We start from the raw sequence: 22,500 nt of genomic DNA, 5'->3' as shown, positions 1-22,500 counted from the left end.
CATGATGGCCAGGAAAAAAATTGCATGTACAGGATCTCTACGTATCAACCAAACAAATCAGCGCAGTCAACCTACCACGCATGTTTTTGGGATGTGCGAGGAAACCGGAGTGCCCGGAGAAAACCCACGCAGGCACGGGGAAAACATGCAAACTCCACATAGACGGGGCCGGGGATTGAACCCCGGTGCTCAGAACTGTGAGGCAGACGCTCTAACCAGTCGTTCACCGTGCCGCCAATATTTCTATTATTATTATCTCAAAATATAAACACATTCAATTCCCTCTTATTTTGCAGAACTTCACTGTAAATTTTCAATTTTGATTTTGAAATTAAAAAAAAAATACATTTAAATGAAATACCACCTTGGCGGCACGGTGGGCGACTGGTTAGCACATCTGCCTCACAGTTCTGCGGACATGGGTTAAAATCCGGTCTCCTATGTGTGGAATGTTCTCCCTGTGCCTGCGTGGGTTTTCTCCGGGCACTCCGGTGTCCTCCCACATCCCAAAAACATGCACGGTCGTTTATTTGAAGACTCTAAATTGCCCATAGGTGTGAATGTGAGTGCAAATGGTTGTTTATGTCTATGTGCCCTGCGAGTGGCTGGTGACCAGTTCAGGGTGTACTCCGCCTCTCGCTGGGATAGGCGCCAGCTCGCCCATGACCCTAGTGAGGATAAGCGGTACAGAAGATGAATGAATGAAAAACTACCTTATTTAGCAGAGCATAAAACTCGAATTTCATTTTAATGATTGAAAAGAATTGATTTCAAAATTAAGTTCAATGGAATTTTATTTGCAACTGTATTTTCAACACATTTTTGAATTAAAATGTATTTTTTATTGATTTCTTTATTAAAAAAAACATTAAATGCCATCTTCTTCTCCTCTGCCATCAGACTCATAAACACTAAATAAGCCAGTTTCACCCATTAAAACGTCCCACCGTCACCTGATGCTAATTGCACACTGTTTTTGCTTATTTTCGTTCTTCTTTGTCCATTTAAATTTGAATTTTATTTGAATATTTTTACTAGTACCATCTGTTGTATGTTGCACCTTCGGACCGAGAAAAAAAATCCTAGTTGTGAATTTACCTTTCACTAAAAATGTCAATAAACTGATTCTGATTCTTACTTTAATTTATCATAGCATGAAAGTGTAATTTAAACTAATTATGTTTTAATTTTAAGGTGACATTTTTAATTTGAAAAGGTAAATTGCTGTATAGTAATTTCAATAATTCACTTTTTAAATCTCATTCAGCAGCGCAGGAAACTGCATTTGAATGTAATCATTTTCTTATATTAAATTTTTCATGTTTTAATTAAATTTAAGTATATGCTGTCTCATGTAGCTACATTTTAATTTGATTGCTTTTAATTAAAATTAAATGGTATCTCATTCATCAGACCATGAATCTGTATTAAACCTCATGATTGATTGAGGATATGCTAAAATAAATCCTTTTTAAAGCTTTAATACAGAGTTATGTAAATGAGAGTGCGACAAGGACATGAAATGGGGGGGGGGGGGGGGGAAAGGCATGGAAACGGAGACACGCATACACACACAACACACGCACACATACACGCCAGCGTGACTTGATGTGAGCTGACGGCTCGTGTGTGTGACGTCCAATGAGTTCTGAAGTTCACAATGAGCCTGCGGTGCGAGGCTGCATGAATCATCCAGTGAGCAACACACAAACACACATGCACACACACGCGCCAAATGAGAGATATTGTATGAAATGGCAGACACTGTCCAAATGACTTGAGTGTAAAAGTGTTACTGGGCATTCCAAATAGTAGAAAAGTCCATTAATAAGTAATAAGATATGATGGAAAAAATAATTAAATGCATTCCTTGAGCTTCACCTTCTGGTGTGCACACTTTGGCCACCATCATGAATCATCATACATGAAAGAGAGTTTCGCAACTCAGTGACTCAGTAAGCTGAGGTTATAATAGTCATTTTTCGCAGACGATAAGAATATATGCCTGTGAGTGTTGTTATTGTCTGTCTACGTGTTGTGCTGCACTATTTGTGTTCAAATAAGTGTTGCTTAAAAGGTTATAACTACTGCAACAACAATGACAGTTTCAATAGCCTGTATATGGAGTTTTGCATTGAGTGTTAGCATTAAGCTGGTGGACTGTCTTTGTGAAGTTTTGTGGTTTGGTTAAGTACACAACATGTAATTCTCTCCGTTTTATATGTAAACTTCAAATGGGACTGAATAAACAGGTTGAAGCAAGCAATTGGCTTTTTTTTTCTTTTTAATGTTCAGTATCTGCTGCTCCTTTTGAAGTTCGCTCCCACCATTTCGCACTTGTAACTCAAATGTTTGCTTGCAACGAAACATTTTTAAAAAAATCATCGAAAAACTAATGAAGTCGATGTACCACTGTACTGTAAAGATGTTGACTTTGGACTTGAGTTTGGGGCGGCAGTGGTTAGTATACAGTTGCTCCCAAGTATCTTAACCATAAAGATATTTAGTCATGCATTCATGCTGCTGCTTAAGCAGAAGTGCAATCTCTGCAAAAATCAAGCCTCCAGTGCCCGTCAAGCAGTTTGACATCATTCCGCTTCAATAAACGTATTCATCATTATAGCGCGGAGGGTGTAGGGGGGCGTTTTGCACATCTGCCTCACAGTCAAGCGGTACACTGTTCAAATCTCAGCCTTCCTCAGTGGAGTTGACATGCTTTTCACCAGCTTCCTTCCATATTCCAGAAATATGCTTGTTAAGACTCCAGATGTCCATTGGTGTGAATGTGAGTGTGAATACTTGTTTGTCTATACTGTATGTGGCTTGACTGGCAACCAGTCTAGGGTATATCCTGCCTCTTGCCCAAAGTCAGCTGGGATAGGTTCCTGCGCTATAGAAAATGAAAGTATGTATCTGATACAGCAACACAAATGCAGCACTGAAAGCTCACAGCCCCATTGTTGACATCCTTCAATTTATGATATCATGAGAATTTAGTCGGAAATTGCACATAATGTGAAGAACTATGTTACATTTAGGACTCTATTTTCAGAAACCGTGTGCAATGTGCGCCGGAGCGTAAATGGTGGAGCATCTTGATCTTTGTGCAAGCGCAAGGCTCGTTGTCGTGTTTGTCAATTTGGCAGACCGATCTGCACCAAGATGGGCATACCGACACGACAAAGGTGTGCCCTTTGACATCTGCCCGGCACTTGTGGCAATTTGGTGATTGAAAGTTGGTCTAGACTTACGCCTGCTCAGACCACGTCTAACTTTTGGCGCCGCTGGTCTAATGTGATTTTGGTGAATTGGACCGAGATGCAGGCAGACACATATGCGAGCTCCGCTGTCAGACATACTGTGGAACGTCGATAAAACTGACCCCGATATAACGGATATCGGATAAAACGGACCGTCAAGACTGAACAACGTGTCCAAAAATAGTTTCCATGAGTCACTTAAAATGGCATTGACAAAGTCTATTAGTTCCAGAATTGGCCACGTTGTTTCCTGGCGCTGTGGCGCAATGCAGGCAGAAAATGGGTCACAGATATACAATAGGACTCGATCCAATTCCAAAAGACGTGCCTCCCGTGGCTACGTGGCGGCCAGCTTGAATGTGGGGCATTGACGTAGCGGACATGTGACGATGGTTGTATCTATTGTCTATTGTACATAGAGCAAAGAGAAAAAGCAGCACAAGTCTCTGGTGTATGGAACATGCTATTTTAGGTACAGTAACAGTTTTTTTTGTCAAGCCGTTCGCCTTTGGCAACAGATTTGGAACTAAGAAGCACACTAATTCCTCGCGGCTCATGAAAGAGACTCACCTATGATGAGTACTCTGTCACCGGTTGATTTAGACTAGACCCAGAAGCAGGCAAAGGCTGAGAGGTTGTGATGAAAGGTTTATTGGAAAAGGGAATGGAGACGGTTCTTGAGATGTGCTGGCGGGTTGTCGAGGCAGGGAACGTGTGGCAGATTTGCATCATTATCCTGCTGAACAGTCCACCCTCATTTCATTTTCCTTATCCTCGTAGATGGCAGCAGATTTTTGTGAAGAATGTCTCAGGACATTTGCCCATTCATCCTTCCTTCAATAATGTGAAGTTTCATTTGCTGAAAAGCAGCCCCACACCATCATGTTCCCACCTCCAAACTTCACTGCTGGTATGGTGTTTTTTGGGTGATGTGCAGTGCCATTTCTCCTCCAAACGTGGTGTCCAATATGGCATCCAAACAGTTACATTTTGCTCCCATCAGACCAGACTATATTCTCCCAGTATTTAACTGGCTTGTCCAAATGTTTTTCAGCAAACTTTAAACGACCTTTGACATGCTTTTTTTTCAGCAATGGGGTCTTGCGTGGTGAGTGTGCATACAGGCCATGGCGGCGGAGGGCATTACTCACTGTTTTCCTTGTGACAATAGTACCTGCTAATTCCAGGTCTTTTTGAAGCTCTCCACAGGTGGTTCTTGGCTCTTGGACAACTCTTCTGATTATTCTTTGCACTCCTCTGTCAGAAATCTTGCGAGGAGCAACTGATGGAGGCAAATTTATGGTGGTATGATCGGCCTTCCACTTACAGTATGTATTATGGCTCCAACCGGAAAGTTCAGAAATTTAGATATGCGCCTGTAACCAATGCCATCGTTATGTTTTGCAACAATTAGTTTGCGATGGTCTTGAGGCAGCTCTCTGCTCTTACCCTTCATGAGATGTGTCTTGACTCACACCGTGGCAATGAGACTTTTTTGTAGGCCATCAATTACGACTGAACCAGCTGATGTTCCTTTGCACTGACAAGGGGCTGGATTGATGTTTGATTATTGACAGATTTGAGGTGTTGTCTTGGCTTTCCATGCCTTTTTGCACCTCCTTTTCTTCATGTGTTCAATACTTTTTCCCTGTGTCATTCCACATTTTTACACACTTATTTGTTCTACTTTCTTTGTATGTATGGATGACTCGGGTTGTTCCCAACATCTGGTGACATTTTCAGGTCAATAGCGCCTTTGGAAGTATATTTAGGGAGAAAAATGGTGACATGTTAAATACTTATTTCAGCCACTGTACGATGTTTCCATACTTAGTGTTTTTCCATTTGATTGTTTTATGTTTATGGTCCAGATGTGTTTCTCATACAAATATGTAGCTATCCATCTAGAGCTGTTTCAGCAGCCGTTTGACACTTCTGCTTGTTGTTTTGGTGGAAAAATGACGGCCAATAAATGTGTGTGTGTACAAGAGAGCCAGGTTGAATGATTCATGCCAATGTATGCTGCTTGGGAGAAAAATATGAATAAATCCACACCAACAGTTTGATTTTGTGTGTGTTTGCATTTGGGGCAGCTGTTTTGGTCTAAAGCCAACCCCTTCAAGCTTAAAATGACTTGGTGATGTGTGTGGATGGATGGATGGATGAAATGATGGATGCAATATAGTGGGGAAAAGAAGCATGATTAGTGTATTTTTGGATCTCGAGCCTCACGTGTGTGTGTGTGTGTGTGAGAGAGGGTGTGTGTCTGCTTGGCTGTATCCGTGCGTTTTGGATTAGCCTCTGCGGCGTCTTGCTCCGGGGAAGGTAATATGCTTGTCCGAAAGAGCCTCTTCTATGGAATTTGCATAGATTTGGGAAAGCGTGGAAGAAAGAGAGGAGGGTAGAGAGAAAGTGAGTGAGCGAGAGCGAGGGAAGGAGACAGGGGTAGAGGGGAGGGATGCAAAGACCGTCGGAGAGAGGATGGAATGATTAAGCCATCTTTTCCACTCCCGCCGCTTGCATCTCCTCGCTCATCCGTGTTCTTCCTATCCGTCGTTCGTTCTCCTTCGTCTCAGTCCCCCCCGACTCTCGTCCCTTTCCTCCTCTATCATCCCTTTCCACTTCTCCCCAAATGTCCTCTCCTGTCAGTCAATGAGCCAGTGAAACCTTCTTCCCTTTTTCCACTCACTCCAGATTCCAATGCATGCCAGGAGACGCACGCGGACACACATGCACACGCCGTCGTCACACACTCTTAGGGGGAAAACATAAGGCGAGACCACCGCGTTTGGGGCTTTTTGCAATGGGCAACTCTGTAAAGTCGCTTAAAATTTTCACCAAGAAGGTAAGCTTTGCTCTTGTGTTTGTGGTCCCTGCATGTTTGCTTACCCCAAACTCCTCTGCAGCTAACCCGACGGTGACCTGACTGGACTGCGTGTAGTACTGTTTGACTTTGACTAATTGCTTTGAAGAAAACAGTAGTAGGATGTACTTTGTTTGTGATGCTGTGTTTCCTCCGTAGCGTCAGCGTTGCATGCGTGCTGTGTTTTCAGGAGTAAAAATGCATTGCTTAGAGTTGGTCAGTGTGACCTGAGGGCAACTGGTGGATCATGTCACCAGTGGAACTTCAGTGGAGGCCACTTTGTGGTATGCCAGTAAAGTGGAACCTCAAAAGTCGAACACAATCCATTTCAGAATGCTGATCGGCCTCTATTATAATGGATCGCGAATATAATCTGTTCTATAAAACCATTACAAATTCTGAAAAAAAAAAATGGTTTTGAGGAATGCAAAACAAGATATACAGTCACACAAGCGTAAAAAGAAGTGCACCTATTATACCTCCTATGATTTTTACAGTCAAATTGATCCATTTTAAAGTTATAAAATGTAATCAAATGAAAAGCTTTAACCTTCCTGTTATGTTGCGAGTCAAAGTGACCAAATTTAAAGTACAAAAATTAGATTAAAGTACCATTTAAACATTTTCAACAGTCATACAAGTATAAAAAGAAGTCGGCCTGTTCCTCCTCCTATTTTTTTGTGGGTCAAATTGACCCATTTTAAAGTTAAGTCAGATTTTTTTGCCCAATGTGACATGCATCAGATTTGTTCATGTCAATTCCATTTTTTCCAAAACCGACCGATGCTTCTATCGCATCTGCGTATGAATCGGACACGTATCCTATGCGAGTGCAGTGCATCAAAATGCAAAACAGACAAGCTATGGCGGATGATGGCGCAAAAAATAGTTAGTGGTGAAAAGAAGATTCTGTAGAACTGATAAAGCACCAAATTCCTGTCAAACTGCCACAAACGCGTCAGGGCGCGGGGCCACATTTACTTCCGTAAACACACGGTGCCTCGTTTTTGTGCGAATGCGCAACGTGACGTCCTGTTTTGTGCGCATGCGTGTCACTTCACGGAGCCCAGTAGAAGTCGTATTTGTTTTTGGAATGTGAACATAAAAAGATCGAACCTAACAAGGAATCCGAATTGGGCATCATGCCCTGCAGTGTGAACAGAGCCAATGTTTTAATCAATCAATTTTAAAGCTATAATCCGTGATTTCTGGCGCCTCCGTTGTGTCGATATGGCGTAGGTTGTGCCAAGTCCAACTGACCCCATCTCCCCCTCTCCCAAGACATAAACATACATTTCTGGGTTCCCCTTAAACCAGTCAAATAATGTACATTAGAACGTAAACATATTATTGTCTTTTACAACAATACTTAAAACTATATTTATAATGTACCTGTGGATAAAAAAAAAACAAAGCGCCCACGCGTACACGGGCGGTATACGTACGTACGTTTGTGCCTGTCACCGGCTGTTCAAATAAGCGAGCATCTTTTCAAATACTTCATCGTCCTGATTCTGTAGCAACCCGCTTTTTCCAACGGCTCCTTGAAAAGAGGTAGATGTTGTAAATTTGTGCAATTTTTTATTGTTTACGTTTAAACAGTAATTATTGTACGACTATTTTATGCCCCAGAAACGCAAAATAATATTTTTGCCCATTGCTGTGCAAAATCCCTAATGTCCGTGCCGTCCTTTCCTTCTACGTCATTTTCGGTGCGCCACCAACTGGGCCAACGCGGAAAATGAATTGGGATTGACCATATAAAAAAACAAACGAAATAAAAATAAATGAAGAATACAGCAAGATGTTCAAGGAGCTGACAGGCTTAATCAGGATTTTGTCATCTCCTCTAGTGTTGGCTTGGGTGAAAAGAAATATATTTCTTGAACAAAAAAAGTCGTGGATTCCAGCTTAAACTGTCATGAAAATGTAACAAGAATCTAATTCCCACCCTCCTCTTATGTTGATCCAACTGACCCTTTTTAAAGTTAAAAAAAACAAATTTAAAAAGAAAATTTTATCCTTCTGTTGGTTTACATTTTTAGTTATACAACTGTGAAGGAGTTTTGAAGTTGAATGTTCCACTGTTGTGTTTTCTATATTGTAGTAAATGAAGAACATGATCACTTGCAAACCGACAAGTTAAGAAACAGTGCAGCATCTGTTGTCTTCATTGCATAGCCTTAAACTGGCTGCTCAGTGAATCCTCACCAGCAGGAGCTGCACTTTGTTTGCATGTAAAAAAAAAAAAAAAAGACAGTAGAAGCCATCTGCACACACGTGCTGGACAACTTCTTGCTCGACTTGGGCCTTTTTCTCCTGACTTTGTTTTTTTTCCCCCCCTCCTTTTTGTGTGTTATGTAACCGTCCGCGCGTGGCTTGGTAGTAATTTTCTGGCACGATGTATCCGCAAACATCCCCTGCGCCATGCATCACTTGCTCAGATTAGCCAGTGGGCATGGAGCCCCCCATGCTTGGCTACTGCAGGAATGCACAAAGTGGCTGCATTCGGGCTGACATGGTAGCAGATGGGGTGTGAAGGTCATTTAGAGTATGCGACAGCACGTTCGTTTATTGTATATACGCTTTAAATGTTGTATACTGGTTTAAAGATGCATGCGGCGATCGCGGCTCTCTTGGTAATTCGCTGTGACAGTCACACAATCTGAAGAGCTGATCGGTGATCTCACGTTCTATTTTCAGTCTTTTTATGGCTATGGCTTGCTTCGTTTCACCGTTAACAAGGAACCGCCTGGTTTTAATGAACCTGTAGCTCCCTCTGTAATTGGGTCAACTTTGCACGAGAGGCTCCTTCGCCCTCGGGTTGATGAGTTTCATCGGTGATTATAAATAATTGGCCGGCTGCACATAAAAGTCATCTTTTGGACTGGCCGGTAGAATGTGCATGAGGTTCAGGTGCGTCTTTTGGGTCAAGGGTGACACACTGATCGTGGTTTCTATTAGGCATCATGCCCCTTGTCCCGTACTGTTCTGTACTCGTCTAATTGTTTTGTAATGTGAGCATAAATGTTCAAAATAATAACGTTTGAAAAATCCAACTTTTATTTGTATTTATTTCAGCAATATCATGGCACTATAATGGTACATGCTGCTGCCTTTTGTGCAGACGACGCAGGTTGAATTCCCAGCCAATGCTCCAAAACCCAGCTACCTCCAGTCCCAAGCCCGAGTAAAAAAACGGGTGGGTTGCGTCAGCAAGTGCATTAAAAAAAAATAATAATAAATACCGTGCCAAACAAATCATGCGAGTGACTCGTTGTGGCAGCCCCTAATGGGACAAACCCAAAGTCACAAAAACAACATTTCAGTAATGTTGTGTCAATACTGATAATCCAGATTATTTTGGTCATGATAATTGTGTTTTGAAATGTTCAGTTTCATCTCGAAAAATGTACAATGAAACATGTAAAGACATTCTTCAAAATTGATTAAATAAAACTTTAGAGAGCAAATTGAACATCTATTGTTTACAGTGGCAAAAGACTAAGTGGTCAAATAATCTTGATTTTGTATTAAGGGCAAGAAGGAGTGCAGTAAAGTGTGCTGTTGATATTTAAAAAAAAATAAAAATAAAAAATGTTTCTTCCAGAGTAGTCCTTCAATTGCAAATTCAACATGTATCAAATCATATATTATTGTTTTATTGCTGTTCTTGAAGTCATTGTTTTAGTTATTGTCTGTCTGACTGTGTTACCACCAGCTCTCCCTGTCCTTTCTATGGAGTGTGGTGCAATGGGGCCTTCTGCCCCAAGTTGCCAGGGAAACAGCATAATGAGCCTAGCTTGCGTTTTAGCTTTATTTGGCAAAAGTAGCCTCTTTTACACCAGCCATCTACACTCCCGGTTTGCTGTCCTGTGTTTAAGGTACCGTTAAAGATTAAAGGGTTGAAGTTCACCTAGACATTTGACCACCCGCAGCTGGAAAGTCACCAGCCGTGACAAGATTGGGAAATTTAGCGCCGACGACTCACTGTTTGGGCTCTATTTTAGTGAACGGCATAAATCCTGCGTGCGGTGTAACTCTGCCCCACAGGTGGCTTAGACCAGCGTAGTCGCATTTGTGTTGCTGTATCAGTCGGGGACCTGGCAGTCATAGTAACAGGGGGGAGGTGGGTTCTCACGTAGCTTCATGGTGAATAAGCTCCTGAGGCGGCCCCCCCGGGCTGCATGACTACTTGGCATTGGGGCTCCCCTCTCATGACCCACGGCTACTCCCTGGGTCCCCCCCTTATCGTTCCCTTGTCGGGTGCCCCTATCGGCCCTCCTTTCCAACAAACAAGGGACACACTCCCGCCCTCGGGCCGGCCAGGGACTGGCTGCATCGTGTGCCCTGCAGGTTGGGGGTGGACCCCTGTGCTCGATCCCACCCCTCGATTGATTGGGTGAGGTCCTCAGCCGCCGCGGTGCAGGCACAGCAATTACAGGACACTTCTGTCAGTCTATGTGCACGCGAAACGGTGTCAATTCACTCGCATGTGTCCGTGTTTGGACTTAAGGCATGAGGTTTCTCCCAGAAAGTGACAATAATACCATTACACAAGGGTAACGGAGAAGCAATGGAGAGAAGAGGCACGACGAAAATAGGACAAGACGGGACAGCAGTAGTGAGACAGGAACTAAATGGAGTTTCTATGCAGTGCCATTGGGATGTTGAAGGGAGTGCATGGCTTAACAAGTTTTGGAAAGGCTGTCATAGACGATGTTTGGTGCACTTTGTCACTTTTGGAAGAAAGAATAGGAATGAAAAAGCATATCAGACAGTATGAAAACTGCTCTGCCTCCCTTCCCTGTAGTTTCCCTGAAGTTCGTGTTCCATAATGACAGACACCAGATCGGCAAATGACTGACAGACGTGCTCGCAAACCCCTCGTCCCTCCCCCACGTCGACGCTGCGCTGCCTCAAACTGAGTCTCCCATCTTTACTTACCACCCTGCTCCTCAATACCCTAACTGTGGGCCGATTCCGCTCCAGGACCAGAAGAAGAACTACAAAGCGGTGCAATCCTGCGAGGAGGGGGGCTCTGGGGGGGGCTATCTGGAGCCGCTAGTGGCCCTGGCCCAGAACGGCGCCAACATGCACAACGTACTGGGGCCCGCGTGCATCTTTCTTCGCAAGGGCTTCGCCGAGAGCCGGCAGGCTGTACGTAAGTCCATAAAGTAGCACGTGCATGCATGCTGAGAGATAAGCGCGCCGTCAATGACACGCCATCGCAATCAGCACTTACTGCAGAAGTGTGACCTGGAAATATGGATTTAATTCACTTTAAGTCACAGGAAGCTACTTCTCAAATGGAATACATTATATATCAATAAATATCATTTGAATGAAGTTGAAATTAATTAGTTATATTACAAAACTACTCCCCCTAAATTGTAATAGCCCACACTACTTGTGCAATTTAAGACAATAGTACGAATGATTGTAATCATATTGGGCCTACTTTTCATTGAACTGTTTTACCCATTCACAATATTAAAAAAATACACATATATGACAATACACTGTATATTAAATTTTTAACATATTATTTTTGCTGCCACAGGTTAAAATAAAATTTAAAAAATGAATCAGCGTGACATCACTACCAGTCATGGGTGCTGCTATAATGATTGACATGTGACACCGGCCAATGACTGCATGAGCAGAGAGTGAAACGCAAGCCACACCAAGTGGAGGAATAAATGCCGACTGATACATGTATTTTCTTATCCTGGCTGTTTTATGGATCCCCCAAAACATTTTGAAAAGACATCAGTTTAACACGCATTGTAATCTGTACCAAGTGTAATATTGGCAAAATATATTTATAAATATTATCCATCCATCCATGTCCTCACTCGGGTCACAGACGTGCTGGAGCTTATCCCAGCTACAGTATCTTTGGGCGAGAGGCAGGGTACACACCCAGAACTGGTCACACCTACATGCAATTTAAAATCTTCAATTAACCTACCATGAATGTTTTTGGGATGTGGGAGGAAACCGGAGTACCCGCAGAAAACCCACGCAGACACGGAGAGAACATGCAAACTCCACACAGGCGAGGCCGGGATTTGAACCCCGGTCGGCAGAACAGTGAGGCAGACGTGCTAACCAGTCGCCCACCGTGCCGATGTTATGTTATGTTATGTTATCCATGCATTTTCCGAGCTGCTTCTCCTCACTAGGGTCGCGGGCGTGCTGGAGCCTATCCCAGCTCCCATCGGGCAGGAGGCGGGGTACACCCTGAACTGGTTGCCAGCCAATCGCAGGGCACATTGAAACAAACAACCATTCGCACTCACAGTCATGCCTACGGGCAATTTAGAGTCTCCAATGAATGCATGTTTTTGGGATGTGGGAGGAAACCGAAGTGCCCGGAGAAAACCCACGCAGGCACGGGGAGAACATACAAACTCCACACAGGCGGGGCTGGGGATTGAACCCCAGACCTCAGAACTGTGAGGCAATATTATATTATATTATATTATACATTACTGGTATATATAAAAGCGATAATACTTAATATTTTTTTGACAGTTTTTAAAAAAAAGTTTAATCCTGCTAAGGAATAATGTTTTAATTGTATTCATTAATTATACTCACAATAATTCCTCAACTACATTTATTTCCATTAAAATGACCTAATTCACCTACTTTAGTTTTTTATTATTAGTTATATTTTAATTCTAATAATATATGTATTTTTAAATAATACTGTGTGTGTGTATATGTATATATGTATATATATGTATATGTATATATATATATATATATATGTATATATGTATATATATGTATATGTATATATATATATATATATATATATGTATATATATATATATATATGTATATATATATATATATATATATATATATATATATATACAGCAATGTCTTTACTGTAAAATAGTCAATTTTGTGTGCAATTACATTTCCTTCTAAAATGTGATGTTGCTGTGTCTGCGTGTGCCCAAATGTTGACATTTGTATGACGATGGCAAAGGGAAGAAATGACACTTCCATGGCGATTATTTGTCTTTGTCGCTCTGCGACAATGAGGTGACGCGTCAGACTTTTTTCTTCTTATACAAATCATGAGTCAGGAGAGGTGAGCGTGACTGCGCTGACTACTGAGTGGTCGCTGTGCTGATGAGCTGCTAGATGGCTGTTCCTTTTTGGATGCGGCGGTTGTCTCGCCACACTTTGGCCACACTTGTCACGAGTACACGTGTACAGTAGCATGCTCCGGGTCGCGTCTGGTCCAATAATAAGAGTCACTATAAAATGATGCACCATCTATTAAAAATGCTAAACCTAAACCTTGAATCCACATTTAACTAGAAATGCATGGTCGTAGACAACCACAGTGTATGTCACACATCCCTTGGATTTTCTCATGTAGAGAGTTCATCTGGCAATCATTAAAATACTAGTAACTAAAATGCAGCTCTGCTTACCTTTTGCTTTGGACATGATAGCAGGGGCATCCACCGTGGGCGGTGTGGGCTTTTCTCCATGATAGTGACTCAGCAATAGTAGTGCTACAGAAAGTGTAGTTGCTTGAAAGTGGCTTTGGATCTTCAGCCAGCCCATCCACTCAAGTCATGGGCGGAGAAAATTTGTGTGAGGGTGGTTATTATGTAAATTAGCCACATTGAAACAAAAGATGTAGTTAGTTGTTTAATTTAATACTTGATGGTTGACAGAGACCCAAGCAATTAAAAAGGGAATTTTCCTCAATATCTCCCTTTTAAACTCCAATTTCACTTGACATAGATTGTAATATGCCATAATAACATCATTTAATATTCCCTTATGCAAATAAAAGCCCCATGCATCACTGTTTAAAGTAAACAAATAAGGTTCATTTCATTTCTATTATGAAATGTATTTCATTTTAGTTCAGGGTTTAAACAAGCAGTTAACTTAATGAATTGTGCCAGGAGTCGCCATGTTTGCGTCTCCAGTACTTTTCAGCAGGCGATCTCACACAAAATCGCTTCCTCTCGATCTGGAAGAAGCAAATGTTCACACGTGTACATATCTGTCTATTTGTCACGCCGCCGTGCTGCGTGAGGAGTGCTGTGATCTGGCACAGTTTGTACGTTAACAGCAGTAGTGGGCTGCTCACCCTCCCATGTGATTCCTTACAGGACCGAGAGCTGCGGCCAGAAGAAATGGATGGTAAGCGACAGCGACAAAAATAAAATAGCCCCTAGTTTAAATGTAATCATGTGATACGTGCCCTCCGATGTGCTCGCAGAGCTGCGTGAGGCCTTCAAGGAGTTCGACAAGGACAAAGACGGCTTCATCGGCTGCAAAGACTTGGGCAACTGCATGAGGACGATGGGATACATGCCCACAGAGATGGAGCTGATCGAACTTAGCCAGCAGATAAACATGAATCGTAAGTGTACCTATCATACAGGCCAGGGTTCTCAAACTTTTGGGGTTCAAGGATGTTCTCATAATCTTAACCTCTACTAATTGGCTTAGTATTATGTCCTCATATGTACTGCAGGTATGTATTTTTTGGGAAAATGAGACAACGTAATAATTGTATTATTTTTAAGATATTTATTTTGCGGACCAGCCAAGTTAAAGGCTAGCAGACCCAGTTTGAGAACAACTGATATACAGGACACTTCATTGGGTACGTTCAATTTCTTTCGGTGCCCAACAGTGGGCGGACATGTTGACTTTGAGGACTTCGTTGAGCTCATGGGGCCCAAACTTCTCGCTGAGACTGCAGACATGATCGGCGTGAAGGAGCTGCGTGATGCTTTCAAGGAGGTGGGGACATTTCAGTGATTAGTATTATTTATCCATCCAATTTCCTCTTTTGTGTGGTGGGTGTGCTGGAGCATTTTCCCAGCTAACTTTGGGTGAGAGGTGGGATACACCTTGAACTGGGCGCCAGCCAATTGCAGGGCACATATCGCCAAATAACCATTCCCAATCACATTCACACCTACGGGCAATTTTAGTCTTTAATGAACTTAACTTGCATGTTTTTGGAATGTTGGAGAAGCAAGGGTGGACATGCAAATCCCACACAGGAAGGCTGGAGCTGAGATTTGAACCCTGAACTGTGCGGCAGCGCCAACCACTTGGGCACTGTACTACAACGATGTTATTACTTTGGGTGGAATTGTAGGAGCCACAGTGAACGAGTGGTTAGCATGTTTGCCTCATAGTTCTGAGATTGCGGGTTCGAATCCGGACTCTGCGTGGAGTCTGTTTGCGCTGGTGTGGGTTTTCTCCATGGACTTTGAATTTCACACACAAAAACATGCATGGTAGATTAATTGAAGTCCGTAAATTGTCTTTAGGTGTGAACGTGAGTGTCAGTACTCGTTTGTCTATGTGCCCTGTGATTGGCTGGCGATCGGTCTAGGATGTACCCCACCTCGTGCCCAAAATCAGATGGGATAGGCCCCAGATCACCCGCGGTCCTAATGAGGATAAGCGGTACGGAAAATTGATGGATGTATGGAATTGTGGGATGTAATATGGCCATTCTCTATTGTCTGTTTGTTGTGTAATCTAGGTTTTGAAAAAAAAAAAAAGGGAAATAACACTGTCGTTTTCAGTTTGACACCAATGGCGACGGTCAGATCAGCACAGCAGAACTCAGAGAAGCAATGAAAAAGCTTTTAGGACAACAGGTACGTAAACGGGCACGGTTGCCAGATTATTAGAAACAGCTCCGAGTATGATGCAATGGGGCTCCGCAGCCAACCACAAAACAAGCGATTGTGACATGGAGCGATCAAAGATGAGCGTCATTATCATTGGAAAGGCAGATTTTTTTGATCTAATTAAGAGTGTTAGTGAATGTGAGTTTTCTCACCTCTACTCTCCTTTTTCATTTATTTTTTTTAATCAGGTGGGTCACAGAGATCTGGAGGACATTTTACGAGACATAGACCTCAATGGAGATGGACATGTGGATTTCGAAGGTATGTTATCATGTTGATTGTTCACATAATATGACTTTTTTTTTTTTTAAATGGTGAATTTAGGGGTTGTTATTTGTAAGACAAAGAGTAATCATCAAAATTATACTGAAAAATTGAATGAAATATTTCACTCAGTATGTACGGAATATATGGATATGACTTTTAAATTGAATTACTGAAATAAATTACATTTTCCACCATATTTTAATTTATTCAGATGGCCACGTATATATATATATATATATATATATATATATATGTGTGTGTGTGTGTGTATATATATAAATACTGTATGTACATTCTCACCCTTCCTACTTACCTCACATTTTAAGTACAGACTGTCTGAGGGGATGAAGGGCACCAGTGCGTCTGTCAGATTATCTCCATGGGGATTATGTCACCTCCAAGATTACCCACCCCCGCCACACACACACAAACACACACAAACTCACACAGAAGGATGCATATTTTCTGCGAGGGATGAGAATATCAGAGAGCGCTGTGTTATGTTTTATGATGAGTAAATGCTACAGTGAAGGTCTGGTTCATCTGAGGCACATACTGTACGTACTTAGCTGGTGTATACATGCTGCCTTAATAGTGACATTTACTTCCAAAAGCAAGACTTGAGCAGGCAACAATCAGTGTTTGCCTACTCATTCAAATGTCAAGCAGGACACGCCCTGCTCCAATATTACTGGCTCCAGGACACGTGACGCTGCTCAATGATTGGCTGCTGTATCCCGGTAAAACACGCCCTGCTGCTTTCAGGCGGGAAAAGAAGTATATGACTAAAGTGTAGCGGCGTTAACCCTAACCCACCCTAATCCTAACCTTATCCCATCCCAGCAACAACAACAACAACAAAATCCTCTTGTTTTGGCTAATATTTTGTATATTGACGTAATAAACACTGGGGAATACTGGGCGTTTTCTTTTTGTCCTTTGAGTCCACGCATGGAAGAGGAGAGGGCGGCTAGAACAGTTTTGCAGATCTTCTTCTAATTAGCGGAGCTGCATTGTTGGCGGACTTAAACGCCCTTGAGGAAACCATAGGAAACCATTTGTTTGCAGTTACAGAGCGCACTGATTACAGGAATAGCCTCAGCTAACGGGTCATCTGCGATCTGCTTGCATCACTGTTCTCTGATCAAGACAAAGGCACAAGTGTCTGATCATACTGTATGTTGCTATGGGAAACTCCATGACATATTTGTTTACAGTTCGAGAGAACTCGTAGACAGGAACGGCCTTGGGTGAAGGGCCACATGCCACTTTAACCATTGTGTGGATGATGATGATGATGATGATGATTACAATTATTATTTATGAGGTGCGTGACGTCCATTATAATTTGTAGTCAACAAATAAGTTTCCTTCGTTGTCTTGTATACAAGACTTGAAATACAGACACAATAATCATAAGATGAATCATAAAATAATTTACAAACATACAAAAACATTATTTAATAACATATAAATAAAGCTAAGATGACAATGACATTTGAAAAGAAAAGGGTGTATTAAAATGTAACGTTAATGTAGTCATCACGAAAGATTGTTCTATTACATGATGAATTGAATATTACTACAGAAATATTACTGCTTATAAAAAGTAGAAGCCATGAAGTCATAATCGTGTGTAAAATAATCATAATTAGTGTACAAGAGCGAAAAGCTTTATCATTACATTAAAATAAAAATATCAAAGGAAGCGGATGGAATTTCATTAAAAATGCAATTTTCGTAACAGAAATACACCTTCATTATCTATTTCGATTCTACTTCTTTCTCAAAGGGGATGCTATATAATTTATATCATGATAATAAATATAATGATAATTAATGTAATTAATTAGTCGGCCAGCTCAATTTATGAGCACAGTGCGAGCTGGCAAACCGTTCAACTTGATCAAACGTACAACTTAATAAAACGTTTCTGTTTCACACTAAACAACAGTCACACAGAGGAATACATTACAAAGATTTTGATCATATAAAAAAAATATTTCAACAAGAGCGACGACTTAGTCTACACTCTTTCTGTAGCCTATGATTGAGTCAGCGCGACCACACCAATTCATGAGTAAGCTAGCAGCCAATGTTAGCAAACTTAACTACACCCTGAACTGGTCGCCAGCCAATCGCAGGGGACATATAAACAAACAACCGTTCACACTCCCATTCACGCCTATGGACAATTTAGAGTCTTCAAAAAAACCTACCACGCATATTTTTGAGATGTGGGAGGAAATCGCAGTACCCGGAGAAAACCCACGCAGGCACGGGGAGAACATGCAAACTTCACACAGGCGTGGCCGGATTTGAACCCGGGTCTTCAGAATTGTGAGGCAGACGTGCTAATCAGAGCGTCCACCCTGCCGCCATCTTTACATATATTCACCTATATTTTATATCATAAATTATACATTTTTTGTGTGACAGTGACTTCTTGGAAAAGTAATTTCGGCCCTTTGTATGTTCCACATATATTCACATATATACACATCATATACCACTTATTCTGCTCATCAAGAAATAGATATAGTGTACATATATTTCGAAATGTTTTTATTTTGCTATCAATACTTTGATTTCTTTTTTGTCTTCAATGAAAGTAATACGGTGATGACCATGTGTGCTGGGTGCGTAGAGGGGCAGCGCCCTAACGCCCTCTAGTGACCAGCCGCCACTGCTACATTGTATACAAAATGCTGTGACAATCATTTCCAACTAGCACATGTGCTGACCTGTGCTGCTGTGGCTTTAATTGGCAGAATTTGTGCGGATGATGTCTCGATGACTTGAGAGTGGACGGCTGACCTTTTTTGAGAGTGAAAAATCATATCAAGTCCGCTCTGAAACTGCAACGCTGGAGCACAATGGCTGACGAGCACCGCCCGTCAACACTGTTGGGTGTATTCTCCTGACCTTTCTTTGAACACAAACCCATTTGTTTGGATTATAAACCTTTTTGATATGAACAATAAGTACATTTCCTTCTGGTATGGTTGGTGCTAATGTGCTTGTTGAGTAATCCAATCTGACAATACCATTCAACGTGTAGCGATTTAGACGATGTCATCCACTGAGACCCTACGAGAGCATATGTACTCCCTCAGCTGCTAGTAAAAACCATGGAGGAGATTATCTCAGGGGTTTTTTCTAGGTTATACAGCCACACCCCCAGTGGAATTGGTGAGAAGCACTATGCGATATTAAGGGGGTGGAGAAGAGGAGAGGAAGTCTTATTGCAGAATAACCAATAGATGGTTCAAGCCTGAAGCACTCATACCATATGGAAATATGGACATTTCTATGTGGTCTTGTGTTTTTTGTGCTTATTGTTATTTCTCCTCCAGACTGTAGATATTTCATGTTGCGCTGTCATTGAACACACTTCACTGTAAGTCTGAAATGCCATGTAGCAAAGACAGTTCTCTGGGTTTAATGATGTCATATTATTGTGAAATCTGTCTTTTTATGTGTGCATTAAGATATCCTCATGTTTCACAGTGCATATAAACAGTCTACACACCCCTGTTCAAATGCCAGGTTTTTGTGATACAATAAAATAATGAAACAAAGACAAATAATGTCTAAACTATTAGGGAACTAGGACCTTAGTCAAAGTAGAAGAAAATATGAACAGTTCCAAATAACAGTCAGTATTAGTACAATGACTTCCGGCTTCTACTGGAAAGCAAAAAAAAAAAAAAGTCATGAAAAGACTATGAGAACAGATTTTGGGGGGGTTAATCAGAGGCACATTATATGGTGGTACAGTTGTGTGATGACTCGCATTTAACATGCGTTTGAATGTGAACACAGCCACATCCCCACTTACAAAGAGGGTGTGCACACTTGTCCAACCACGTTATCTCAGTTGTTTCTTTCTACTTCCCCTCTCTAAAAAAAAAAAAATAAATCAATTGAATTTTACAGGTTATAGGTCACACTAATGGTGGAAAAGGTTTGGAAAATTATTTATCTTGGGTTCCTTTTTTTTATTAAATCACAAACAAAATGGCAAACAGGGGTGTGTAGAGTTTTTATACCCACTATATCTATGTACAGCTCATCTGATGGTCATTTTAAACATTCCATACTGATTCTGAATATCCTTGTGCATGATTATCCAGATTTTTTTATTTTTATTCGATGATACTATTTTTTTTATAAATATACTTTATTGTTGGTTGTGTTTTCTGCATTCCTGAAAGCATTTATATTAAATGTATTACCTCAAAGTACACACATGGTCAAAATTGTTGATAAAACCCGCAATGGTCAGTGTAGTCACTTCAAAATTGATATTGACAAGCCACAAAGTTTCTGCAACTCAAATCAATACTATTTTATTGACACAAGCAAAAATGAAAAGAACACTCTCCCTACTGTGAAACACGCAGGAGGCACTGTTATATTTTGTGGTTGCTTTGGCGCAGGGTGTCTTGAATCTGTGAAGGTGAGGGACGCTACGAGGGATTTCAATGCTTCAAATTAAAAATACCATTTTCTAGGGCCCCAGGAAAGTCATGGGCCTTTAAATTCATCATCACCTTTCTCACTTCCGGGTGCAGCATACAATGAAATCTCAACTGTCAACTGTCACAGTGTCTGAAAGTTTGGTCTCACATAATGACACAAAACACGTTTGGTTTTTAAGTTCTGTTAGACCCCAAAAATAAAGCTGTGTCTGATTTTCATTAGATTTTTAATTTGTAGTTACTTTTTTTGTTATTATTTTTTATTTATTTTGTAAGTTTCAAGTTAGTTCAGTGACCATGGTGGCTTTGTGGTTTGGACAATTAACCTCATGCATCAACTGGCCCCATTCAGTATAATCTGTTATTTATTTAAATTAAGTGTTCTCGACATATCAATAAAGGAGCAGTATTTGTTTCTTTATGCACAAAAGCCAAAGAAAGTTGACAAAACTATAATTTGACATTGACTAAAATACAAGGTATGGAGGACTTTTAATGAAATAAAAAAGGGAGACTGTTTATAAATGTGCATGCCAAGTGGATATCCAAGCTCTAAAGGGAATTCACATACTTGTCATAAATGTGTGAAAACTATGCATGCCAAAAGCAATTTGTAGCAGATTTTATGATCGAATAAAAGTTTTTATGACATGAAGAGCTTGACCAGTGTGACTTGTTGATGAGTGGGCTCCCAGTTGTCCTCACATACATTACATCAGAAAATGTACTTCACTTGAGTATTTTATGCATGACAGTATTCCCCTGTACTTAGATTACTGTCCACTGTTCAGCCCACAGGGGAGTGACAGCAGCATGCTGCCATGACGACCCTACCGCTGGCAACTTTAGCATGCTGCTAATATTCTGTACAATGTGTAGTCACTCTGTAGTTTCCAGATGGACAACAGCTTGGCCCATTGTCGTCAAAATGCTGACCGTTAAATCCGGTAAGACGTGGCCTTTTCTTGCTTCTATTATTCATGTGCTATGAAGTCAATTCATTTAAATAGTTTCCGGCCTCCTTCATGTGTCTGGATTTTGACAACAAGGGTCATGCATTACTCACTAAGAAATTGAGGATTCTGTTTAAAAAGAAAATGCCTTATGTCACAAGATGTATGTAAGGAGGAGCCACACCTTTATCCAGATCTGTACAAAAATATAATTTTCAGTTACAGTTCCTGCCCCATTGGAGCCCATATCTACTGTAATAGTAAAAGCAATAATATAGTTAACTATTGTGTTAACTTGGGTAATGGACTCACTTAACACCGGACAGAAATGTATCCATTTGGGCTTTAAAGTAGATTAAGTTAATTTAGCAGTTGAGGTAAAAGAATAATACATAAATAAATGTTTCGTTTTCTTGATTTGTTACCTCAGTAAATTAGGGTGACTTAATTTAAAACTTAAAAGATAGGAATACTGCTACAACATTCTTAAAAAAATAAAAATATATGTGAGTAAAGTACAGGGGAAAAAATATTACCTGATAAATATAATAATAGAGATACAGATACTACTTGTGTGCTGGAATTCTGACATTTATTTTTGTAAATTGTAACATAATTCTTTTCCTCATAAGATTACAACTTTGTCACCTAAAGTTACAACTCCTTCATTTTTCATTACAACTTTTTTCTTATGTTACGTCTTTATCGTAAAAGTACAACTGTTTTCTAGTAAACGTTACATTAATTTTAATGTTATAACTTTTCCTTGCAACATTTCAACATTTCTTACATTTTTTTTAAAATCTAACAGTATAGAGCAATTTGATTCTTGTAACGTTTCTATTTTTTCAATGTAACATCACACGATTTGTTACCTGAAGTAACATTTTCCTGTTCATGTCTTTTACCAATACACTGTAATATGAGTGAATTTAGACTTAACTTTTTAAACATTCACAGTTTGATATC

The 22,500-nt window shown here is 40.8% G+C and overlaps 1 protein-coding gene across 6 annotated transcripts in view; it reads left to right on the top strand.

Moving 5' to 3' along the window:
* cabp1b (calcium binding protein 1b) overlaps positions 1 to 21,233 on the top strand; it is a 34,094-nt gene extending 12,861 nt beyond the window's left edge. Inside the window, exons 1-8 of one of the 6 annotated variants that reach the window (XM_061747256.1) lie at positions 5,429 to 5,585; positions 11,116 to 11,283; positions 14,280 to 14,310; positions 14,390 to 14,533; positions 14,810 to 14,919; positions 15,720 to 15,794; positions 16,016 to 16,088; positions 18,866 to 21,233. In XM_061747256.1, the coding sequence (XP_061603240.1) occupies positions 11,218 to 11,283; positions 14,280 to 14,310; positions 14,390 to 14,533; positions 14,810 to 14,919; positions 15,720 to 15,794; positions 16,016 to 16,088; positions 18,866 to 18,891 (525 nt within the window). In that variant the 5' untranslated portion in view covers positions 5,429 to 5,585; positions 11,116 to 11,217 and the 3' untranslated portion in view covers positions 18,892 to 21,233. Of the gene's footprint in view, positions 1 to 5,428; positions 5,586 to 5,707; positions 6,106 to 6,160; positions 10,526 to 10,936; positions 11,284 to 14,279; positions 14,311 to 14,389; positions 14,534 to 14,809; positions 14,920 to 15,719; positions 15,795 to 16,015; positions 16,089 to 18,865 lie in introns of those variants that run through there. The other 5 variants (XM_061747253.1, XM_061747255.1, XM_061747257.1 and 2 more) reach the window with 5 other exon arrangements.
* The last annotated feature ends 1,267 nt before the right edge of the window (positions 21,234 to 22,500 follow it).

The sequence above is a fragment of the Phyllopteryx taeniolatus genome, chromosome 15 (genome assembly GCF_024500385.1).
Source record: "Phyllopteryx taeniolatus isolate TA_2022b chromosome 15, UOR_Ptae_1.2, whole genome shotgun sequence".
Taxonomy (NCBI): domain Eukaryota; kingdom Metazoa; phylum Chordata; class Actinopteri; order Syngnathiformes; family Syngnathidae; genus Phyllopteryx; species Phyllopteryx taeniolatus.
The sequence above is the reverse complement of the archived record's forward strand: the minus strand, read 5'-3'. Positions and strand labels throughout refer to the sequence as shown.